This window comes from Lipotes vexillifer, unplaced genomic scaffold (assembly GCF_000442215.2).
Source record: "Lipotes vexillifer unplaced genomic scaffold, Lipotes_vexillifer_v1.1 scaffold6, whole genome shotgun sequence".
NCBI lineage: Eukaryota > Metazoa > Chordata > Mammalia > Artiodactyla > Lipotidae > Lipotes > Lipotes vexillifer.
In genome coordinates, this window is record NW_006799037.1 from 2,645,461 (window position 1) to 2,664,039 (window position 18,579).

Consider the following 18,579-nt stretch of genomic DNA (forward strand, 5'->3'; position numbering starts at 1 on the left):
GCTGTCAAGAGCCTCTGAGTAATTCTGCTCACTTCTTTTGTAGCAGTTGCAAGCGGAGTCAAAACTGTATTACACTGGTGAGAAGGGGTTCCCTGGACTGGAAGGTGTGTGAGATGCTATAGCCTTCTAAACGTAAATACACTAGGGTTTGTCTCCTGGAGCTGGTGATCCACATTGGGATATGGGACTTTTCTGTATAGCCGTCTTCTGTGGGTTGGGTACCAGATGTATATCCCACCCCCAGGTGGTGGATCAAGGTGCGACTTACCAGATGGATTTTCCCTTGGGAAATGTTAAGATTTGCTGTCACCTCTAGCTTTGTCACATCTGAAGTTGTTTCCTCTATCTGAGCCTAGCTATTTCATTGGTAAATATGAGAAAAGCCCCATATATTGCATATATTAGATAATGTCTTCCCTCCACTTTTGACAAGTCGAAAGACACTTCCCTGCCCATTAGCATGTCTAATCAGCTGCAGACAATCTGTGTACATACTAACTTGATATAATCCCAGGTAAAATAAGCAACAGTGGTAGTTAAGAGTTTGGGCCCCAGATTTGAAATTTGGACCCCTTGGTTTGAAATTTAGCTTTGCCTCTTACCAGATACATGCCTTTGAGCAGTGGAACCTTAGCTTCATCAGAAATGGGGAGAGAAAATAGTTCCTGTCTCATAAGTTAGTTTCTGACTCATTTAATAAGATAATATATGTAAAGCCCCTAAGACAGTGTCTCAGTAAATATTGGCTATGACACTTCAATTAGCCTCTGTGTGCATCCTGATTTGGGGTAAAGGCATGATTTGATTTTATGCATTTCTTCATTTGGCAAATGTTTCATGGGACCTCCTATGGGTCAGGGACTATTCTGGCCCCTGGGCATACAGCATGAGTAAGGGAGAAAAGGCCCCTGCTTTGGTGGAGCTTACATTCCAGAGGGAGAGACACACAGTGAACTAGTTAATAAATAAAAAAGAGCTTTAGGGTTGTGATAAGCACTGTGCAGAAAATAAACAGGGAGATGTGTTGGATTAAATGGGGTGGGGCTGGGGAGGTATCACTGAGGAATGTGATGTTAGGGCTGAGACCTGAACGCAGAGATCTGCGGGAGGGCGTCCCAGGCAGCAGGAGTGGCAAGGGGAACCCATCTGAAAATGGCCTCTGGGCTCCCATGAATATTTTCTTGGGCCCCCTAAGGGGAAGGCAGTGGTAGGGAAGGAAGTGTCAGGATGATCTAAGCCAGCGGTTGAGAAAAATGTCTAAAATATTTACTATCTGGCTCTTTACAGAAAAAGCGCACTGATTTGTGATCTAAAGTCCCTTCCAGGTCAGACGGTGCACGTACCTGTGAGCTCAGGGGGCACATGGCAACTCGCCAGTGCAGGGGACAGCAGCCTGGCTGCCTCTTGAGGCTACAAGTGAGGTTCATCCACTTGCTGAAGATGCCCTGATAAAGGCAGTATGCCTGCCCCAAGGGATGCAGACCACTCCCAGCCTTTGAACTGGTGGGATCACAGCATCCGTATCCCTGGATGGACTGGACCACATCTCTTAGGGATCCAAATGCTGATTTCATTGTAGGACTGCTCCTCAGGAAGAAGGGAGGGAGGAGGGGAGCTGTCAGCCACCTGCTATTGTTTATTGACTGCTTATCCTGTGCTAGGCTAGGCTCTTTTGTGAACAATTCTACAGTTTACTAATTCCATCCCCATAACAACTGTAGTTGGTAGGCAATACCCTTATTCCTCTTTTAGCGTTGAGGAAACTGAGGTCAAGAGAAATGAGTGTAATAAGCTGCTGTGCTCAAAGGCATACAGCTGGCAAATGGCCTGCCAGCTTCAGAACCTGTCCCTTACTTTGCTACCATATGTGCTGTTTCTCGGTGGCGTTCCATCCAAGGGCTGGTAAGTCTTTACCTGTTTGCATGCTTGAACTAAGGCATGCTTAGACCCCTCAGCCATATTCATTCAGCACCTACCTATGGGGCTAGAGACCCTACAAAAGGAGAATATGAAGGAGGCCAGCACATCCTTACAGCATATTCATAGGTGTATTCTTACCTACTGCCTCCTTCTTGGGGAATATGCCAGGGCTCTTGGAGGGGTGGTTAGCTGGTCCCGATATGGCTGTGGAGTGGCAGGGGTGGCCTTGTGCTCCTTGGGCTCTCAGCCCAGCTCTGAGCTGGCTGCAGAAACAGCTGCTGGGCTCAGGTAAACAGTCTCTCCTTTGCTGACCTCAGAGCAATAGGAGTCGGTGAACGTGGAACGAACACCTGGCCTCTTCTCATGCAGATCCGTTACCAGGCCCACAGTGGCCTTTCTGTAGAGGCCAGCCTGGGACAAGGCTGCTGCCCCCAATAGGGTCAACCTTGCCTGTGGCCATGAGTGGTCATAGGATGAGGTGGCACCAATGGAGGAGTCTCACCAGGGAGAGAAAAGGGGCCGGAAAGGGACAGCGGACCCTAACGCTTGGGAGAAAAGTGGCAGCGAGGGCAATGTAAAAGAAAGAGCCAGCTGCCAGAGTCACAAGGATCTGGTAGTGACTCCTGGCTCTGCCTTTTATTAGCCCTGTGATCTTAGGCAAGTGTAACACTGTGGATCTGAGTTTGTGCTCTGGAGCTAGAAGCGTGCGTCTGAATGCCAGTTCCTCCTTCCTAACTGCGACGTGACCTTGGGCACTCCAGTTAACCATTATGTGCCTCGGTTTCTTAATCTTGGGTTATTGTGAGGTTTGAGTAAGTTAATACATCTGAAGCACTTAGGTCAGTACTTGATACAGAGTTAGGCTTCAACAAATGCCAGCTTTATTCAGTCACATCACCTCTGAGTCTCAGTTTCTTAACTATATACCGGGAAAAGCAATGCCACTTTCACAATGGAAATGAGCTGGTTGACTTAAAGAAAGCATATGCTGCACGTCTGGCATACGTGAGATACTCGGGAGATGCTTCTCCTGACCTTAAGTGGCCCCCAGTCTTGGCACTTGTTGAGTGGAAATGTTTGACATTGGATGGATTTTGACAGCTGCTGGTCGCAGCCCTGGCTGGGTCCTCTGGGCTGGGAAAGTGTAGGTGGGTACTCAGCCTGTGTTCTCCTTTCTCATTGGATTGAGTTACCCGTGACGTTGGCCCCTTTCAGAAGTCACTAAGTCCTGGATGGGAAGGGGTGTCTTGCCATTGCTGTAGTTATCCTACTGGGTCCTGCCAGTGCCTGCTGCTGTCACTGCCACCACACCAGACTGGTCCACCCAGGGCCTTGCTGAGTACTCTCACCTCTCTTTTTTCTAATCATCACTGAACACTTAACCTGGGTCAGGCTAGTTGCTTGGGATGCAAAAGTGAGCCAGACATACCTCTACTTTTGAAGAGGTCACAGGAGGTCAGATAGACACACTTGAAAAAGAATTAAAAATCACTAAGAAATGGAGCAATGGAGGGTGTGGGGATTCCTCACCTGCCACCTCCCTCTCCCTAACTCCCTGCAATGGTCTCTAGAGCAGTGGTTAAAGGCAGGAAGGATTCCTGGAGCCAGGCACCTGGGTTTGAATTCTGGCTCCAGCACTTAAAAGTTACAGCTGTGAAATTGGCAGGATGGGTGTGCAATTGTTGAGAATAAAGGACTCTGAGTGCTGGCTATTATCATTGTAATGTTTAAAAGCAAAAGCTCACTAAGTAACTGAAAAGAAAGAGAGAAAGTGATAAATGTGAACTTGTGTATCTGTTTCTGGAGGCTAGATTGTTCGTGTATCTTAGCTCTACTTTTTTCTCTACATATGGATTATAACTGGCCCTAGAGGTTTTTTATTTTGGTTTTTTTTTTTTTACATCTTTATTGGAGTATAATTCCTTTACAATGGTGTGTTAGTTTCTGCTTTATAACAAAGTGAGTCAGTTATACATATACATATGTTCCCATATCTCTTCCCTGTTGCATCTCCCTCCCTCCCACCCTCCCTATCCCACCCCTCCAGGCGGTCACAAAGCACCGAGCTGATCTCCCTGTGCTATGTGGCTGCTTCCCACTAGCTATCTATTTTCCGTTTGGTAGTGTATATATGTATCCATGCCACTGTCTCGCTTTGGCCCTAGAGTTTTTAGCTTTGAATATATCTAGACTCAGCCCGTCTCAGAAGTCCCTTTCCCTTATTTCTCGTAAAGGAATGTGAGATTCCTCCACACTCTTTTTTCGGGGCGGGGCGGTGGGGGGTGCGTCTTAGAAGGGCCTGTGGCTTCTGCTCTCCCAAAGGGAGGAAAGGGAGTCAAGGCAGCTGGCTGGTCAAGCCCTCTCCTGTGACTAGAAGCTCCTTGCTGATAACAGTGTACACCAAAATGTCAGCACCAGAGCCCAGGGACAAGAACTCACCAGGTCCACTAAAGAAAGACCATTGATGGGGAGAAAACCGATGCTATAAGAAGCAACACGTATTGTACACTGTCACAGCAAATGGTATGTTTAGATGTGTACATTTTTTGTATGTAAATTTTACCTGAAAAGAAAAAACTTGAATAATGTATTCCTTTTTTATTTCTTATTGAAGTATAGTTGATTTACAATGTGGTGTTAATTACTGCTGTACAGCAAAGTGACTCAGTTATACATATATATATATTGGGTTGGCCCAAAAGTTCGTTTGGGTTTTGCTATAACATCTTATGGAAAAACCCGAACAAACTTTTGGGCCAACCCAATACATTCTTTTTCATATTCTTTTCCATTATGGTTTATCACAAGATATTGAATATAGTTTCCTGTGCTGTACAGTAGGACCTTGTTGTTTATCCATTCTATATATACCAGTTTGCATCTGCTAATCTCTAACTCCCAATCCATCCCTCTCTCATCCCCCTCCCCTCGGCAACCACCAGACTATTCTCTATGTCCCTGATTCTGTTTCCGTTTCATAGATAGGTTTGTGTCATATTTTAGATTCCACATATAAGTGATACCATATGGTATTTGTCTTTCTCTTTCTGACTTACTTCACTTAGTATGATAATCTCTAGTTGCATCCATGTTGCTACAAATGGTATTATTTCATTCTTTTTTATGGCTGAGTAGTATTCCATTGTATATATGTACCACATCTTCTCTATCCATTCATCTGTCAGTGGACATTTAGGTCATTTCTATGTCTTGGCTGTTGTGAATAGTGCTGCTGTGAACATAGGGGTGCATGTATCTTTTTGAATTATAGTTTGGTCTGCATATATGCCCAGGAGTGGGAATGCTGGATCATATGGTAGCTCTATTTTTAGTTTTTTGGGGAAACTCCATACTGTTTTCCATAATGGATGCACCAATTTACACTCTCACCAACAGTGTAGGAGGGTTCCCTTTTCTCCACACCTTCTCTTATTTGTAGACTCTTTTTTTTTTTGCGGTACACAGTCCTCTCACTGTTGTGGCCTCTCCCGTTGCGGAGCACAGGCTCTGGAAGCGCAGGCTCAGCGGCCATGGCTCACGGGCCCAGCCGCTCCGCAGCACGTGGGATCTTCCCGGACCGGGGTACGAACCCATGTCCCCTGCATCGGCAGGCGGACTCTCAACCACTGCGCCACCAGGGAAGCCCTGTAGACTTTTTAATGATGGCCATTCTGACTAGTGTGAGGTGGTAGCTCACTGTAGTTTTGATTTTCATTTCTCTAATAATTAGTGAAGTTGAACATCTTTTCATGTGCCCATTGACCATCTGTATGTCTTCTTTGGAGAAGTGTCTCTTTAGGTCTTCTGCCCATTTTTCAGTTGGGTTGTTTTTTAGTTGTTGAGTTGTGTGAACTATTTTGTATATCTTGGAAATTAAGCCCTTGTCAGTTGCGTCATTTGCAATATTTTTTCCCATTCTGTAGGTTGTCTTTTTGTTTTGTTTATGGTTTCCTTTGCTGTGCAAAAGCTTGTAAGTTTGATTAGGTCCCATTTGTTTATTTTCATTTTCATTTCTATTTTCTTGGGAGACTGACCTATGAAAACATTGGTATGATTTATGTCAGAGAATGTTTTGCCTGTGTTCTTTTAGGAGTTTTATGGTGCCATGTCTTTATGTTTAAGTCTTTAAACCATTCTGAGTGTATTTTTGTGTATGTTGAGAGGGTGTGAAGAACTTTAATAATTATTGAACTCTAGTTAATTAGATTTCTATCCTGAAGTATTTGGGAAGGAATGTACTGATTCAGCAATTTCATTGAAATGCACCAAAAAATAAGCTAAATTGATGAATGGTTAGAGAGGTGGATGGATGAATAGATATATGATAAAGCAAGGAGACTAAAATCTAATCATAGAATCTAGGTGGTGGGTATTTGGGTGTGCACTAAAGTGCTTTCAACTTTTCTATTTATTTGAAAATTTTTATAATAAGATATTGCAAAAAATATTGTAAAGCTACTTGATTGAAAACAGGAAAAAAAATCTATCATGGAAAAATACACCAGTAGATGCTGGGAATATTTACAAATGTTTAAAATGCTGGAAAGCTGGATGTTAATATGAAGAAAAATAAAACTAGTCCTATATATTTTCTGAAATATATTCCCTTTTTTGTATTATAAAATAGCCATATATATATATATATGAATGTTGCAGACAGAGAGCAAAGCAAGCGAAAAGACCCTGTGTGTGCTTAGGGAGACCTTTATGGCTGGAGTGCAGAGAGGGAGGGGGTGGGTAGGAGCTGAAGACAGGAGGGAAATTGGAGGGCAGTGTCATGTAGGGTCTTTTTTTTTTTTTTTTTTTAAGTAAATTTATTTATTTTATTTTTGGCTGCGTTGGGTCTTCGTTGCTGCACGCGGGCTTTTCTCTGGTTGTGGCGAGCAGGGGCTACTCTTCGTTGCGGTGCGCGGGCTTCTCATTGCGGTGGGTTCTCTCATGGGCTGTGTCCTGGAGGGAACCTTTCTTGACCAAATCTGTCCCTTCCACAAATGTTTCCAGTAGTCACAGGTGGTCCCAAACCATCTAGCATTCTTGGTCTCTGTTTCCCTTTCTCTAGTTCCCAACCAGACAGCCTCCTGAGGTTTGGGAACAGGAACCTTCTCTTGCATCCTCTGCCATCCCACAGAGCGGTCTCAATGGTCTTACCTATTTAGTTGAGGAGGGAACATGCTAACACTGCCACACAAGGCCCAAGGTAACCTGGAAGAATTTATATAGGATTGTGATTTCAAGTACAAACTCTGGGATCCGAGGTTAGTTGTCAGCCTAGTCCTGTGACCACGGTTAAGTCATTTAACCTTCCTAAACTCCAATTTTCTCATCTGCCAAATGGCGACGAATTATGCCCGGTTCAGGGTTATTGTAGGAAGGAAATGAGGTGCCTATGTTACAAAGTGCTTAGCACAGTTCTTGCACAGTAGAAGCAGGCAGTAAGTGGGAGCTCTGAGTTTTATTCTTGCTATTATCAATACTGTCACTACTCTTGCTCTTCCCAATATGGGATGGCCAGGCATGTGCAAAGGTGGGACAGAGTTGGCACTGTTGATGACGTACTTTGGCATCTGAAATGAAAGGAGTCGTGGGCTGCTGATCTCTTCCGTTGGTGGGGGAAATTCCTGGGAACTCATGCCTTAGATGCGGGGGAGATACAGGAGGTATGAACAGCACCCAGAGGCAGGAAGCACAGCCTTGATGATTGTACTTCTGACTCGCAAACAGGGGTCCAATCTGAGTGTACTCACAAGGCCCAGGGACAGGATGTTTGCAAATGAAACTGTCCCTGAAAATCCAGACCCCGTGGTCACTGGTTATAGTTGCTCATACAAGGGTTAGAGCACCGGCTCAGGCTGAAAGGGAGGGACAGAGAGGAATGGAATGTTTCTCAGAGCAATTCATATTATTGTTTTGAGAGCAGGCAGGGAGGACAGGATATCTTTCTTCATTTCCTCTCTGTAAATTTCTGAGGTTAGTAAGTGGTGGTAATTGTTACCCAGAAATAACTGGGTGTGACCCAGATACAGGAGAGTCAGACCAGGGCAGGGGCAGGGCCGTGTCAAGTCAGATGAGGGTTGGCTCCTCACCAGAGTGGCCCTTGAAGTTGCTGTGAAGAGTCAGGTCTGCCCCCCCGCCCCCCACTCACAGAGATTTCTCCGTCCTCGGCTCGAACCATAAGTGGCTGCATCTCTCTTAAGCCCTCCTTACTTAGCACTGTGAGGCTGTGAGGCCAGGACCCCCGGATTAGCATGTGGAAGGCACCTAGGATCTGATGACTCTGTCCTGCGATTCTGAATGAGCTGTTTTTACTTGTGGTAACCCAGTAACAGTCAGGGCCTTCCTGCCTGGGTTTAGATAAGTGGCCTGCCCTAAGAGCTGGTGAGCCTGCAAAGCCACGCCAAGAAACGTGAGGGCACGTCCCTGGAACCAGAGCACTGCCCGGGGAGTTGGCCTGCGGGCCAGCATGCCAGGAGGGCTGCGGCTACCAGGGAGACGGCACCACACGTGACCTTGTGTCACTCAGCTCGCTTCCAGGTCACTGGAGGCACTAGAGAGGCTGCCACTGTCCATGCCCAAACCACCACTGCTGTGGCACCTGCCTGAGTGGCTTCCCAGGACTTGCAGGGGCTCTAGCTTCGTCCAGCCTATAAATTTCCATCCCAGGGAAGCTCAGCTCAGACACAGGCTCAGGCCTTCCATGCAGAGGCCCTGTGCACTCAGACTGAACACAGCTCCATTCAGGAGGCCCACGTGTGCTGGGTGCAGGGAAGGAGCGAAAACTGACCTCCCTTCATCCTGACCGCACCCTCTGTGGTCCATCCTCATGGTTAGACAAGCAGTTCAGAGCACAGGCTTTGGACCCACACTGCCTGGGTTCGTGTCCAAACTTGACCACTTCCTCATTAGGTGACCCACCTTAGAGCAATTTCTGACCCTCTTTTGCCTCCATTTCTTAGCTCAAATATAGGGGTGATAACAGTACCTGGAGCAAGTTGCTTAACTTTTCGATGCCTCAGTATCCTCACGTACAAAGTGGAGATGGTGATGACAGTTATCTCATAGATAGGGCAGTTGGAAGGATGAAATACATGAAATGATGAGGACAGTGCCTCGCAAGTAGAAAGTGCTGTGTGTGGTATAGTTTAGATCCTATAATCATCCTTTTCAGTGAGGCGCAGAGCCTGGGTGAGTGAGCTTGTGAATGGCAGACCCTGGTCTGCCTGCTGCCTGCAAGTGCTGGCTTTCTCTGCCCCACCCCACTGGGCTGTCTGCACACGGAGCCCCCAAGGAAACTGGAGGCAGAATTCAGAAGTGGAAATCAAGCCTCCGGACGGCTAACCCTGGCTTAGCCCCTGCTCCACTCAGCGGCTCCCTCCGGGGACCGATCCTTCTAGCATTCCTGGCACCAGTCCCAGCACACCTACCCACTTAGGGGTTGGAAGATGCACCGTGTCACCAAGAAGTGGGTAGTGCTTGTAGGGCTCCCCTGGGAGAGCACAGGGGTCCTGTGTGAGCTGGGGCTGCCCCAGCCCTGTGCCTTGACAGTGGGTGAGGCCCCTCATCCCCTCTTCCCACCCTTTGATAAATAAAGAGATGATCTTTCCATGTGGTGTTTGTCTCTCTCCACGAATGTGGAGGTCTAAGCACTGCCAAGCTTATCTATACAGTGGACTTCCTGCTGGTGTTGGATCTGCCCTGCTCCCCACTGCGTAATAAATTTATGTCGCCTGAGCACACAGATCTGCTGACATCCGTGATCCTGGTGGCCTTGGCAGACTCCAGCTCCCCCAGCCTGGGTGGGAAATGCAGACATAAACCCTAGCTGACGTGAACCGAACATCCTTGTTACAGTCGGACAGCAAGAACTGGGTGGGCCGTGAGGGTGTGGGACGTTCCTTTATCCATCAGTTCTTTATTGAGGCCTCCTGTGTGCCAGGCCCTGTACTGGACATGGGGACAGCTTTTGAGGAGCTTTTACACTGGCCTGGGAATCAGATGCAGATAATTATAACACGTGGAGCTTAGTTCTGGGGTAGCACTAAGGACAGAGCCTGTGGGAGGAATGTATAATCTAATTTGGGGCTCAGCCTCAGGGCTGAGTTTTAATGAAAAATTTTTGTTCCTTGGCACCGAGTCCTTAGCAGTGAAGCCCGGATGCGTCTGGGAAAGGTGGAGAGCTCCTTTGGGTTGAGTTATCACAACGCTTTGCGTTCGTGGTCTGTTTGCACTATGCTCACCATCCAGAGCGTCAACTATGGGCAGGCCAGGGGAGCCCTCTTCTTGCCCGCTCCCCTGCCCAGGCACGTAGCAGCCGCGGTTTTCGGCTTCTTGTCAGAACTCCGAGTTCCCATGTTAATCATAACAAGTGTGCTCCTAGAGGAACGGGCCTGGCCTCGGCCAACAAGCCTTCTCTCCTGTCTTGATAACATCTGTACCGAATTTTCTCCCTTTATGTAATTAGGCCCATTGGTATTTGCTTTGGGTATGACTGGCGTCGCTGAAATTTCAGGCCCAAAGTATGAGCTGGCGCCCAGGGTGGTGGGAAAACTGAGCTTTCATCAGTGGGATTTCAGGTTTAGCTGGGAGGGTCAGAAACGGTACGCCAGCTACTGTTTGCGTGAGAAATGTACAGCAGACCCCCAACTGGTGGGAATGGGATCCCCTGCCTGGCCCCGGGAGCGGTGCTGGATCAGGCCTGGTGGATGATAGAAGGATGCAGGAGGGCTCCCCTCCTGCCCTTCCTGCCCTTCTTCACCCCACATCCTCCCACCCCACTCCATCCCTGGCCCGGGAGTGACAGAACTCAGAGAACAGGAAAAGATGCGCTAACTGCAAAGAAATGCAGTGAATCTAGACTTAACCCCGAAGCCAACCTCAGAGTGTCGGGGTTTGGAGTCTTGCTTTGAAATGCCCGTCATGGTCTGGCTATGTCTGAGCCAGAGGAGCTGTTTGGGGTGTGAGATAAAGAGGGAAGCTGGGCTTGGGGGAGTTGGTTCTCTGCAGTCAGCTCCAACCAGAAAGGAAGCAAAAGGATTTGCATACCCGCTCCCTGTCTCTGGAGTGAATTGTATCTCAGCGGTGACTTCATTTCCCCTAACAGAGTTTCCACCAACTCTCTGGGAGGTTCCAACGAGTAAGCCACACCGATTGTGGCGTGGGAGCTTCTGATATGCTTATTTGCAGTTCCCCTTTGGGAGTCTGGAGGCCCCAGATGAGTGATAACTGGATGATGGAATATAGCTAGGGGAAGGGGAATGCATTTTTTTAAGATAAGTTTTGATCCCAAGCAGAAGGGATGTTTCCAGATGCCTGTGCAATGTCAAGCAGTGGGGTGTGGATGCAGATCTTCCCTGTGACTTTGCTGGAGTATCCCCAGTTAGTTAGACCCCCCAGTTGAACTCCTGCCTCTTGAAGGTGGTTCAGGAATTGCCTGGGAGTAGGGCAGGCTGCTGCGTGGGGATGTCTCTCAGCCAGAGTATCACCATTTCCCCGTTTTTATTGGATTGGTGCTGCACATAAGATTTTATTTGAATGGAAGGACTTTTGCCCAGTATAACTAGTTCGGTAGGTCATTATGTGTCTTCCCTTCTTTCCTAAGTGGCTGTAGCTTCCTTGGGGCAGGACCCTTGTCTTGTTCAGCGTGACAGGGTCCATTGAGACCTGGCATGGGACTTGAACAGAATCCTGTTTTGTCACCTCTGCCCACATGGCCCCAGTGCCTACAGGGCCAAGACCATACTCCTTCACTTGACATTTCAGACTCTCGGCGTCTAGTTCCAGACCAATCCTTGTCTCTTTTCTCTCCTTTCCCTCCTTTCCCCCAAAGTATCCTCTCCATCCACCTTGAACTAAGAGGTTAATTGCCAGAGCTGGGATTTAAGCCCAGTTCAGTTTAATTCTGAACCTCACGTGTATCTTACTGTGCCTCCCCTGAATCTTTTTACCTCTGTGTCCCTCACGGGGTTTGGCACAGTGCCTGGTGTGTGGTAGGCCCACAGATAATGTACATCGGATAGATGAATGGCGGGTCCTAACAGGTGCTCGGTTTGCACTCACTGGTTGATTTGGGTGGGTGGGGGTTTGCTCCCCAGTTACGCTGCTGACTAGGGGCTTGTGTCTACAAGGCTATAGGTTGCTGAGTGCCTCTCTCCTCTCTCCCCTCTGCAGTGTCTCATCATTGGAGGAGGACCATGTGGTTTGCGCACTGCCATCGAACTTGCCTACCTGGGGGCCAAAGTGGTCGTGGTGGAGAAGAGGGACACCTTCTCCCGGAACAACGTGCTGCACCTCTGGCCTTTCACCATCCACGACCTGCGAGGCCTGGGAGCCAAGAAGTTCTATGGGAAGTTCTGTGCCGGCTCCATCGACCATATCAGTGAGTGGCGCCACTGGTGACACCCCGTGTGGGGAGGGCGCTGACCCTGGGTGGGGTATATCTCCACATTGTGGAGACCCCAGGATACTTCATCTTGCAGGTCTCCAGGGGCTCCCACACATCCAACTGGCAGACATTTAATTCCAGGCCCTGTGCTGTGCCCCACTAGGCTGGAAGCACCATGAGGCCAGGGATCATGGTATGTCTCATTCACCAGAGTATCTCCAGGGCATAAAAGAGTACTTGACACATAGTAGATGCTCAGTAGACTTCTGTTGAATGAATGAAATATGGGAAACAGAGGCAGAGGTAAGTAACAGAGTCTGCACCCTCAGAGAATTCACTGAGATTCTGTCAATAATAAAATGTGCTTTAACAGAGCAGTCAGACTTGCTAAAGGGGCTCAGAAGAGGGAGCCACATAAAACCATTCAATGGGCCAGGTTGTCAGGGACCTCTTGGGTAAAGGAGTTGGGACACCGTGTTGCCTGTTTGGGGAACCAGGGCAGGTTTTAGAACAGAGGAATGCCACCATTGACAGATCCTGTACCAGGTTTCCTTGAACTTTAAAAAGAGAGAGGCCATCGTGATGGGGGTTCACCCAGAAAAGAAAGGGAATTGGGAACGTGGATTTCAGGTCCCGGACCATCCCTGAATGCTTAGGTGGGTCAAGGTGAGCACCGAGGCCTCCCGCTCTGACGTTACTTAGGCCTGGGTCTCTCGAGGCAAGATCTGTGCAGACAGGCTTTGGAAGAGCAGCCTCCCTCCTCATGCTCTGCAGGGAGGAGGTCTTGAGCCATTTTATATACAGCAATCATGACTCATAAAAGGGAAGTTAAAGAGAGTTCAAGCATTTGAACAGATTTGGGTCCAAAATCTGTCTTGTCCATTTTCTGTGTGACTTGGCTCAGATTCTTTATCTTCTTCCAGCCCCAGTTTTGTCTCCCCTAAATGTGATTGATGCCTGCCTACCAGGAGGGCCGAGAGGATTAAATGAGGTCACATGTGAAATGTGCTGTCTCTGTGCCTGGCAGGTCGTAGGTGCTCAGGAAGTGCTTTGCATTCAGTGGGGTACAGTGAGCAAGAAGCAGTCGGGATCCCTAAACCAGAATTAATTCAGAGCTGCAGTCTCTCAACCAGTGAGTGGAAGGAGAGCCCTGAGAGCCATGTTCTTATGAGGACAGGCACTGATGGGAAAAGGGTGTAGGGTTAGGGCGGGAACAACTGGAGAGAATTATCAGCCAGACAGGGTGTAATTCAGGCAGATACAGGAGAACTTACCAGCAGTGGCCCAGGGTTTGTTCCCACTCCGGGATGAGAAAATTCCAAGAGTCCATTGGAAAGAAATTTGGATTTGCCCAGAAAGCTGCAGTGCCAGCTTTCCAGATATTCCTTACCACCCACAGAAGAATGTATATTGGTACCAATTTAGAATGACAGCATTATGCACACTTTCCCATCGAGCCTTGCTGAGAGGCAGAGCTGGGCATCAGGAGGTCTTGGGAGGTCCCAGGCTGCCAGGCTGCCTTGACAGCTGGGAGCCCCTCACTGCCTCATTAATGGTGCCCCCATTTAACCCCTAGTCCTTGGAAATATGCCAGCATGCAGAAGCACTGGCAGGACTGGAACAGAGATTCGAACGTTCAGGATGATCATTGTCAAGGGCAGCTCTAATACCTGCGAGAAGAGAGGCAGGGAGAATTTATTGAGCACCTACTGGGTGCCAAAACCAGACAGACGAAGAATGTTGAAACTATGAAGAGTGGCCAGGCCTCCCCCAGGCCTGTTTCCAGGCAGGAGGTGCGTTGGGTTCTTTAAGCCCCAGCTGATCGGCTTCCTTTCAGACTGACCATGGTCTCCAGCCCCAGCTGTGACCTGGTCCTCGGCACTGCTCCGCAATTCCGCACTTGTCCTGTGTCGGCATCCTCCTCCAGTTCCCAGTGCTGACGGGCACTCCCCATCCCAGCCCTCTCTCCTTCCTCCTGCCATCGCCTCTCCCCAGTACCCATTCCTTCCTCTCACCCCGAGGCCAGAGGCCGAGCTGGCCACTTCCTCTCCAACTCTAGGCCCTCTTGCTTTCCTTCTCTCCTTTCACCTGCCCTTAACCTCACACTGCCCTCCAGTCCTCTGATAGAGCCCATTACTTTTCTTCATCTCAAAGTGTTTATTCTAGAAAGAGGTGACATAGACTTTGTCTATACTTTCTACTCATGCCACCTTCCATTGCGGTCTGATTTCTTCCCGCCACTGTGCTAAAGAAATTCCAGAAGCTTCCCAACCTCCCGTGCCCTGGCCTCCTGTAGTCTTCATTTTCTTAATCTCTCCATGGGATCTGGTATCTTGGTCCCTCCTCCCTTGGCTTTCAGGACTGCAGCTCAGGGCCTGTTCTGCAACCCACCTTGCCCCCAGCCCCCAAGCCCTGCCCCATTCTGTTTATGCATGTTTCCTCTGTTAGACAGTGTTCCATGTCTCCTGAGCCTAGCATGGCACCTGACACATGGTAGCTGTTCAATAAATGTCAAATGAGTGAAGCCCACAAAATACAGAGGGACCCACAGATAATTTGAAACTTTATGCTCTCAGAAATGTATTTGAAGGCATGCTCATTTGTGCTCAATGGCAGGAACAAAATAGAGAAACAAGGAGCCACTCCTTGGGGGAGTTTAGGAGAGTGGGTAGGAGGTGGGAAACCATGAGCCCAGCTTTGTGGGGAGGAGTCACCACCCCACCCCTTACCCTGGATGGCTGAGAGCTTAGGTAGAGTCCCCCACAGGGTGAGCCGTTTGCTCTCTGACTTTACGTATTGGCTCTGTGCTGTCTCTCTGTTTACGCCTCTTTCCATCTTCGCTTTTTCAAACCCACAGCCCAGTTCAGGAAGGAGGCAGGAAAGAGAGAGCCACCATCATTAGAGGATTACCTAACAGCTAGAGCACAGTCTCGGAAACAGATCTGGCTCCACATTCCAGTTTCGTTCCTGTGTGAGCTTGAGCAAGTCACTTAGGCTTGTTGAGCCTTAATTTCTCGTCTCTAAAATGAGGGTAGAGAATTCCCTGGTGACCAGTGGTTAGGACTCCACGTTTTCACTGCTAAGGGCCCGGGTTCAATCCCTGGTTGGGGAACTAAGATCCGGCAGGGCAAAAAAAAAAAATTTTTTTTTTCATTAGAAAAAAAATAAAATGAGGATAATTACCCCGAAGGGCCACTGTAAGGGTTAAATGAGAAAGCACTGTAAGGGTTAAATGAGAGAACACAGAGTGCTTAGCACATAATTAGTGCTCAGTAATGATCCTTATTGGTACAGGCATACCTTGGAGAAATTGCAGGTTCAGTTCTAGACCATCGCAATAAAGCGAATATCCCAATAAAGCGAGTTACATGAATTACAGTGCATATAAAAGTGATATTTACACTATACTATAGTCTTTTCAGTGTATACGCATAACAGAATTATGTCTGAAGAACAATGTAAATACCTTAACTTTAAAATGCTTTATTGCTAAAAAATGCTAACCATCATCTGAACCTTCAGTGAGTTGTAATCTTCTTGTAATAGTAACATCAAAGATCACTGATAACAGATCACCATAACAAACATAATAATAATGAAAAAGTTTGAAATATTTCTAGAATTGCCAAAACGTGACACAGAGATACAAAATGAGCAAATGCTGTTGGAAAAATGACACTGGGAGTACTTGCTTTGATGCAGGGTTGCCCTAAACCTTCAATTTGTAAAAAATGTAATATCTGGGAAGTGCAATAAAGCAAAGTGCAATAAATGAGGCATGCCTCTATATTGCTATGCTCAGAAATCACTGAGCAGTGATAATACTGCTCAATAATACAGTGTTCTGTATACAGGAGGCACTCAGACATTGCTACTGACAGTTCATCTCTTCCCCTCAGGTATTCGTCAGTTGCAGCTCATCCTGTTCAAGGTGGCCTTGATACTGGGGGTTGAAATCCATGTGAATGTGGAGTTCGTGAAGGTTCTAGAGCCTCCTGAAGATCAAGAAAATCAAAGTACAGTATAATTTTCTTTTTTGGTCTAGAAATCAGATATTGCAAAGCGGAAATCATATTTGCAGCTCCTAGAGGATGTTCCTGTTAAGCTTATTCTTATTGAGAGCTGTTTGGCATAATTTCATCAAAGCATCTTTTACCTTTGTGGACCATTGCTGTCACTTGAGCTTTGCTCTTCAGCTTCCAGGGGATTTATTATTAAGTATTTAACATATAATTTGGTCACCCTGTCACTACAAGGCAGTAGTTTGACAGATGAAGTCTAAGTAGTAAGTAGGAAAAAGACATAGATTCGGTTGTCTGATAAAGTTCATTCGCATACTCTTCAAGCTGTGTGTATACACACATAGATATGTGGATACACATTATACCCACATGATATTTTAAAATCCAGTAAAGAAAGTGAAGTTTCTAGAGCAAATATGAAATAAATGTTCAAAATATTATTTAGTATATAATATTTTTGAGCTTTATTGAAGAATAATTTACAAACCACAAAATTCACCCATTGTAGGTATGTCTTATTTAGTAATTCATCTCTTGTTCCTATTAGTATATTTATATAAATTCTGGTCTTTTATAGACATCGTGGTCAGAGAGCTTGTTCACGATGCCTCTGCATCTTACTTACTATCAAACTCTTCTGCTGCTGGGCCGGGCTTTCAGTTTTTGGTCCAGCTTCATGTCAGGGACCTCATAGTTTCACATGCAGGCTACAACTCTGATTTCTCCCATCCTCTGCCCAGAATATTGAGAATTTAGGGGAGATGTTAGTTGGCTTTTGCGGCAGGACAGCAGCTGTAATTTAACTTTGAGACCTGTGTGCTCTTAACCTTTCCCAGACCCCTAGTGGGTGTTAAATCCTAATTATGGGTAACCAGCAAGATTGCACCTGAAAATGGTTTCATAAAAGACTGTGTATTGCCCAACAAGAACGTTTGAGCATAATAAGGTAGTAATTCACGCTGGTTTCATTATACCTGCACAAGCTTTTAGTTCTGTTTAGCAATGGGAGGGGACCAAGGGATGGGGGGACACAGAGAGAATATGGTAGAATCTGTTGAGATAAATAAGGTGCAAGTGAGACTGGTGTGAGCATCCTTAGGATAGACTCCCACCCTTTATAGAAACCAGTAAAACCAGGCGTGCAGTTAGCACTGCTGGTTTACCTTGTCCTGGATTGAACTGAAGCTAAAGCCAGAAGGACTCCAAATTCAAGTGTGAATCTGGACAGCTTGGGTCTTTCCGCCGGAGCCTCTGTCTGGGGTGCCCGTACCTGTGGCGTTATCCATTTCTCACGACCAGCACAGAGGGCATGTAATCACTTTGTCCTGCCATCTCTTACTGCCAACTCATCTCATTTTTCCGTCCTGGCAGAAATTGGCTGGCGGGCAGAATTTCTCCCTGCAGACCACTCTCTCTCAGAGTTTGAGTTTGATGTCATCATTGGAGCCGATGGCCGCAGGAACACGCTGGAAGGTGAAGACTCTTCTTTTTCCTGGGGTGGAGGATGGAGGGATGGGAGTGGGAAAGGGTATATCAGGAAGGGTGTGGAAAAGGGGGGCAAGATGGCAGGTGCCAAAGCTGGATGGGGGTCTTGATAGACGGCCAGACTGCCCTGCTGTGCCTGAGGCTGAGTGTTTAGAGAACAGCCATTTAATACTTTCTGAACCTCTGTTTTCCCAACTATAAAATATGGATAATAGAACCTCTCAGAAGATTGCTATAAGGGCTGGGAAAATGTTTTATAAAAGAAAAGCACCATGGAAATTAAAAGAAAAAAATCAACATACATTTACTAAGCATCTGCCAGTGTGAAAGCCATGGTGCTAAGCGCTTTCATACTTACTTCTTCAACTAAGAGAACCATTTTCATACTCTTCATGGTACTGGTTTACTGTGAAGTATAATACCCCAGAAGGAGGACCCCATCTCTTCTCATAACTTTAAAGCATGCTCACCGCTGGGCAGTAAGATAAGTTTTGCCCAGACTGTCAAAGAACAAAACAGTGCCTCTCTACTTCTAAATTTGGAAGCGTTAACATGTTTTTAGGGAAGAATGTATTCAGGCTGAGAGAGGAAGAAATGCCATTGCCGAGAAATGCCTTCAGTCACCTCCACCCCAGCCCCAAGGTTAATTGGTGCACAGGTTATACTAATTTGCACCAGCTGTACTAATTTAAGACCCTGGGTTGAGGACAAAGTGGTCCCACATGGCATCTCTTGGGCTGGGGACAGGTCTGCTTTTTTTTTTTTTTTTTTGGG

At 47.1% G+C, this 18,579-nt stretch overlaps 1 protein-coding gene across 1 annotated transcript in view; it reads left to right on the forward strand.

Moving 5' to 3' along the window:
- LOC103069359 (protein-methionine sulfoxide oxidase MICAL2) overlaps window positions 1–18,579 on the forward strand; it is a 117,697-nt gene that overhangs the window by 48,162 nt on the left and 50,956 nt on the right. Inside the window, 3 exon segments of the mRNA XM_007471410.1 lie at window positions 12,085–12,292; window positions 16,198–16,314; window positions 17,692–17,793. Of these exon segments, the coding sequence (XP_007471472.1) occupies window positions 12,085–12,292; window positions 16,198–16,314; window positions 17,692–17,793 (427 nt within the window).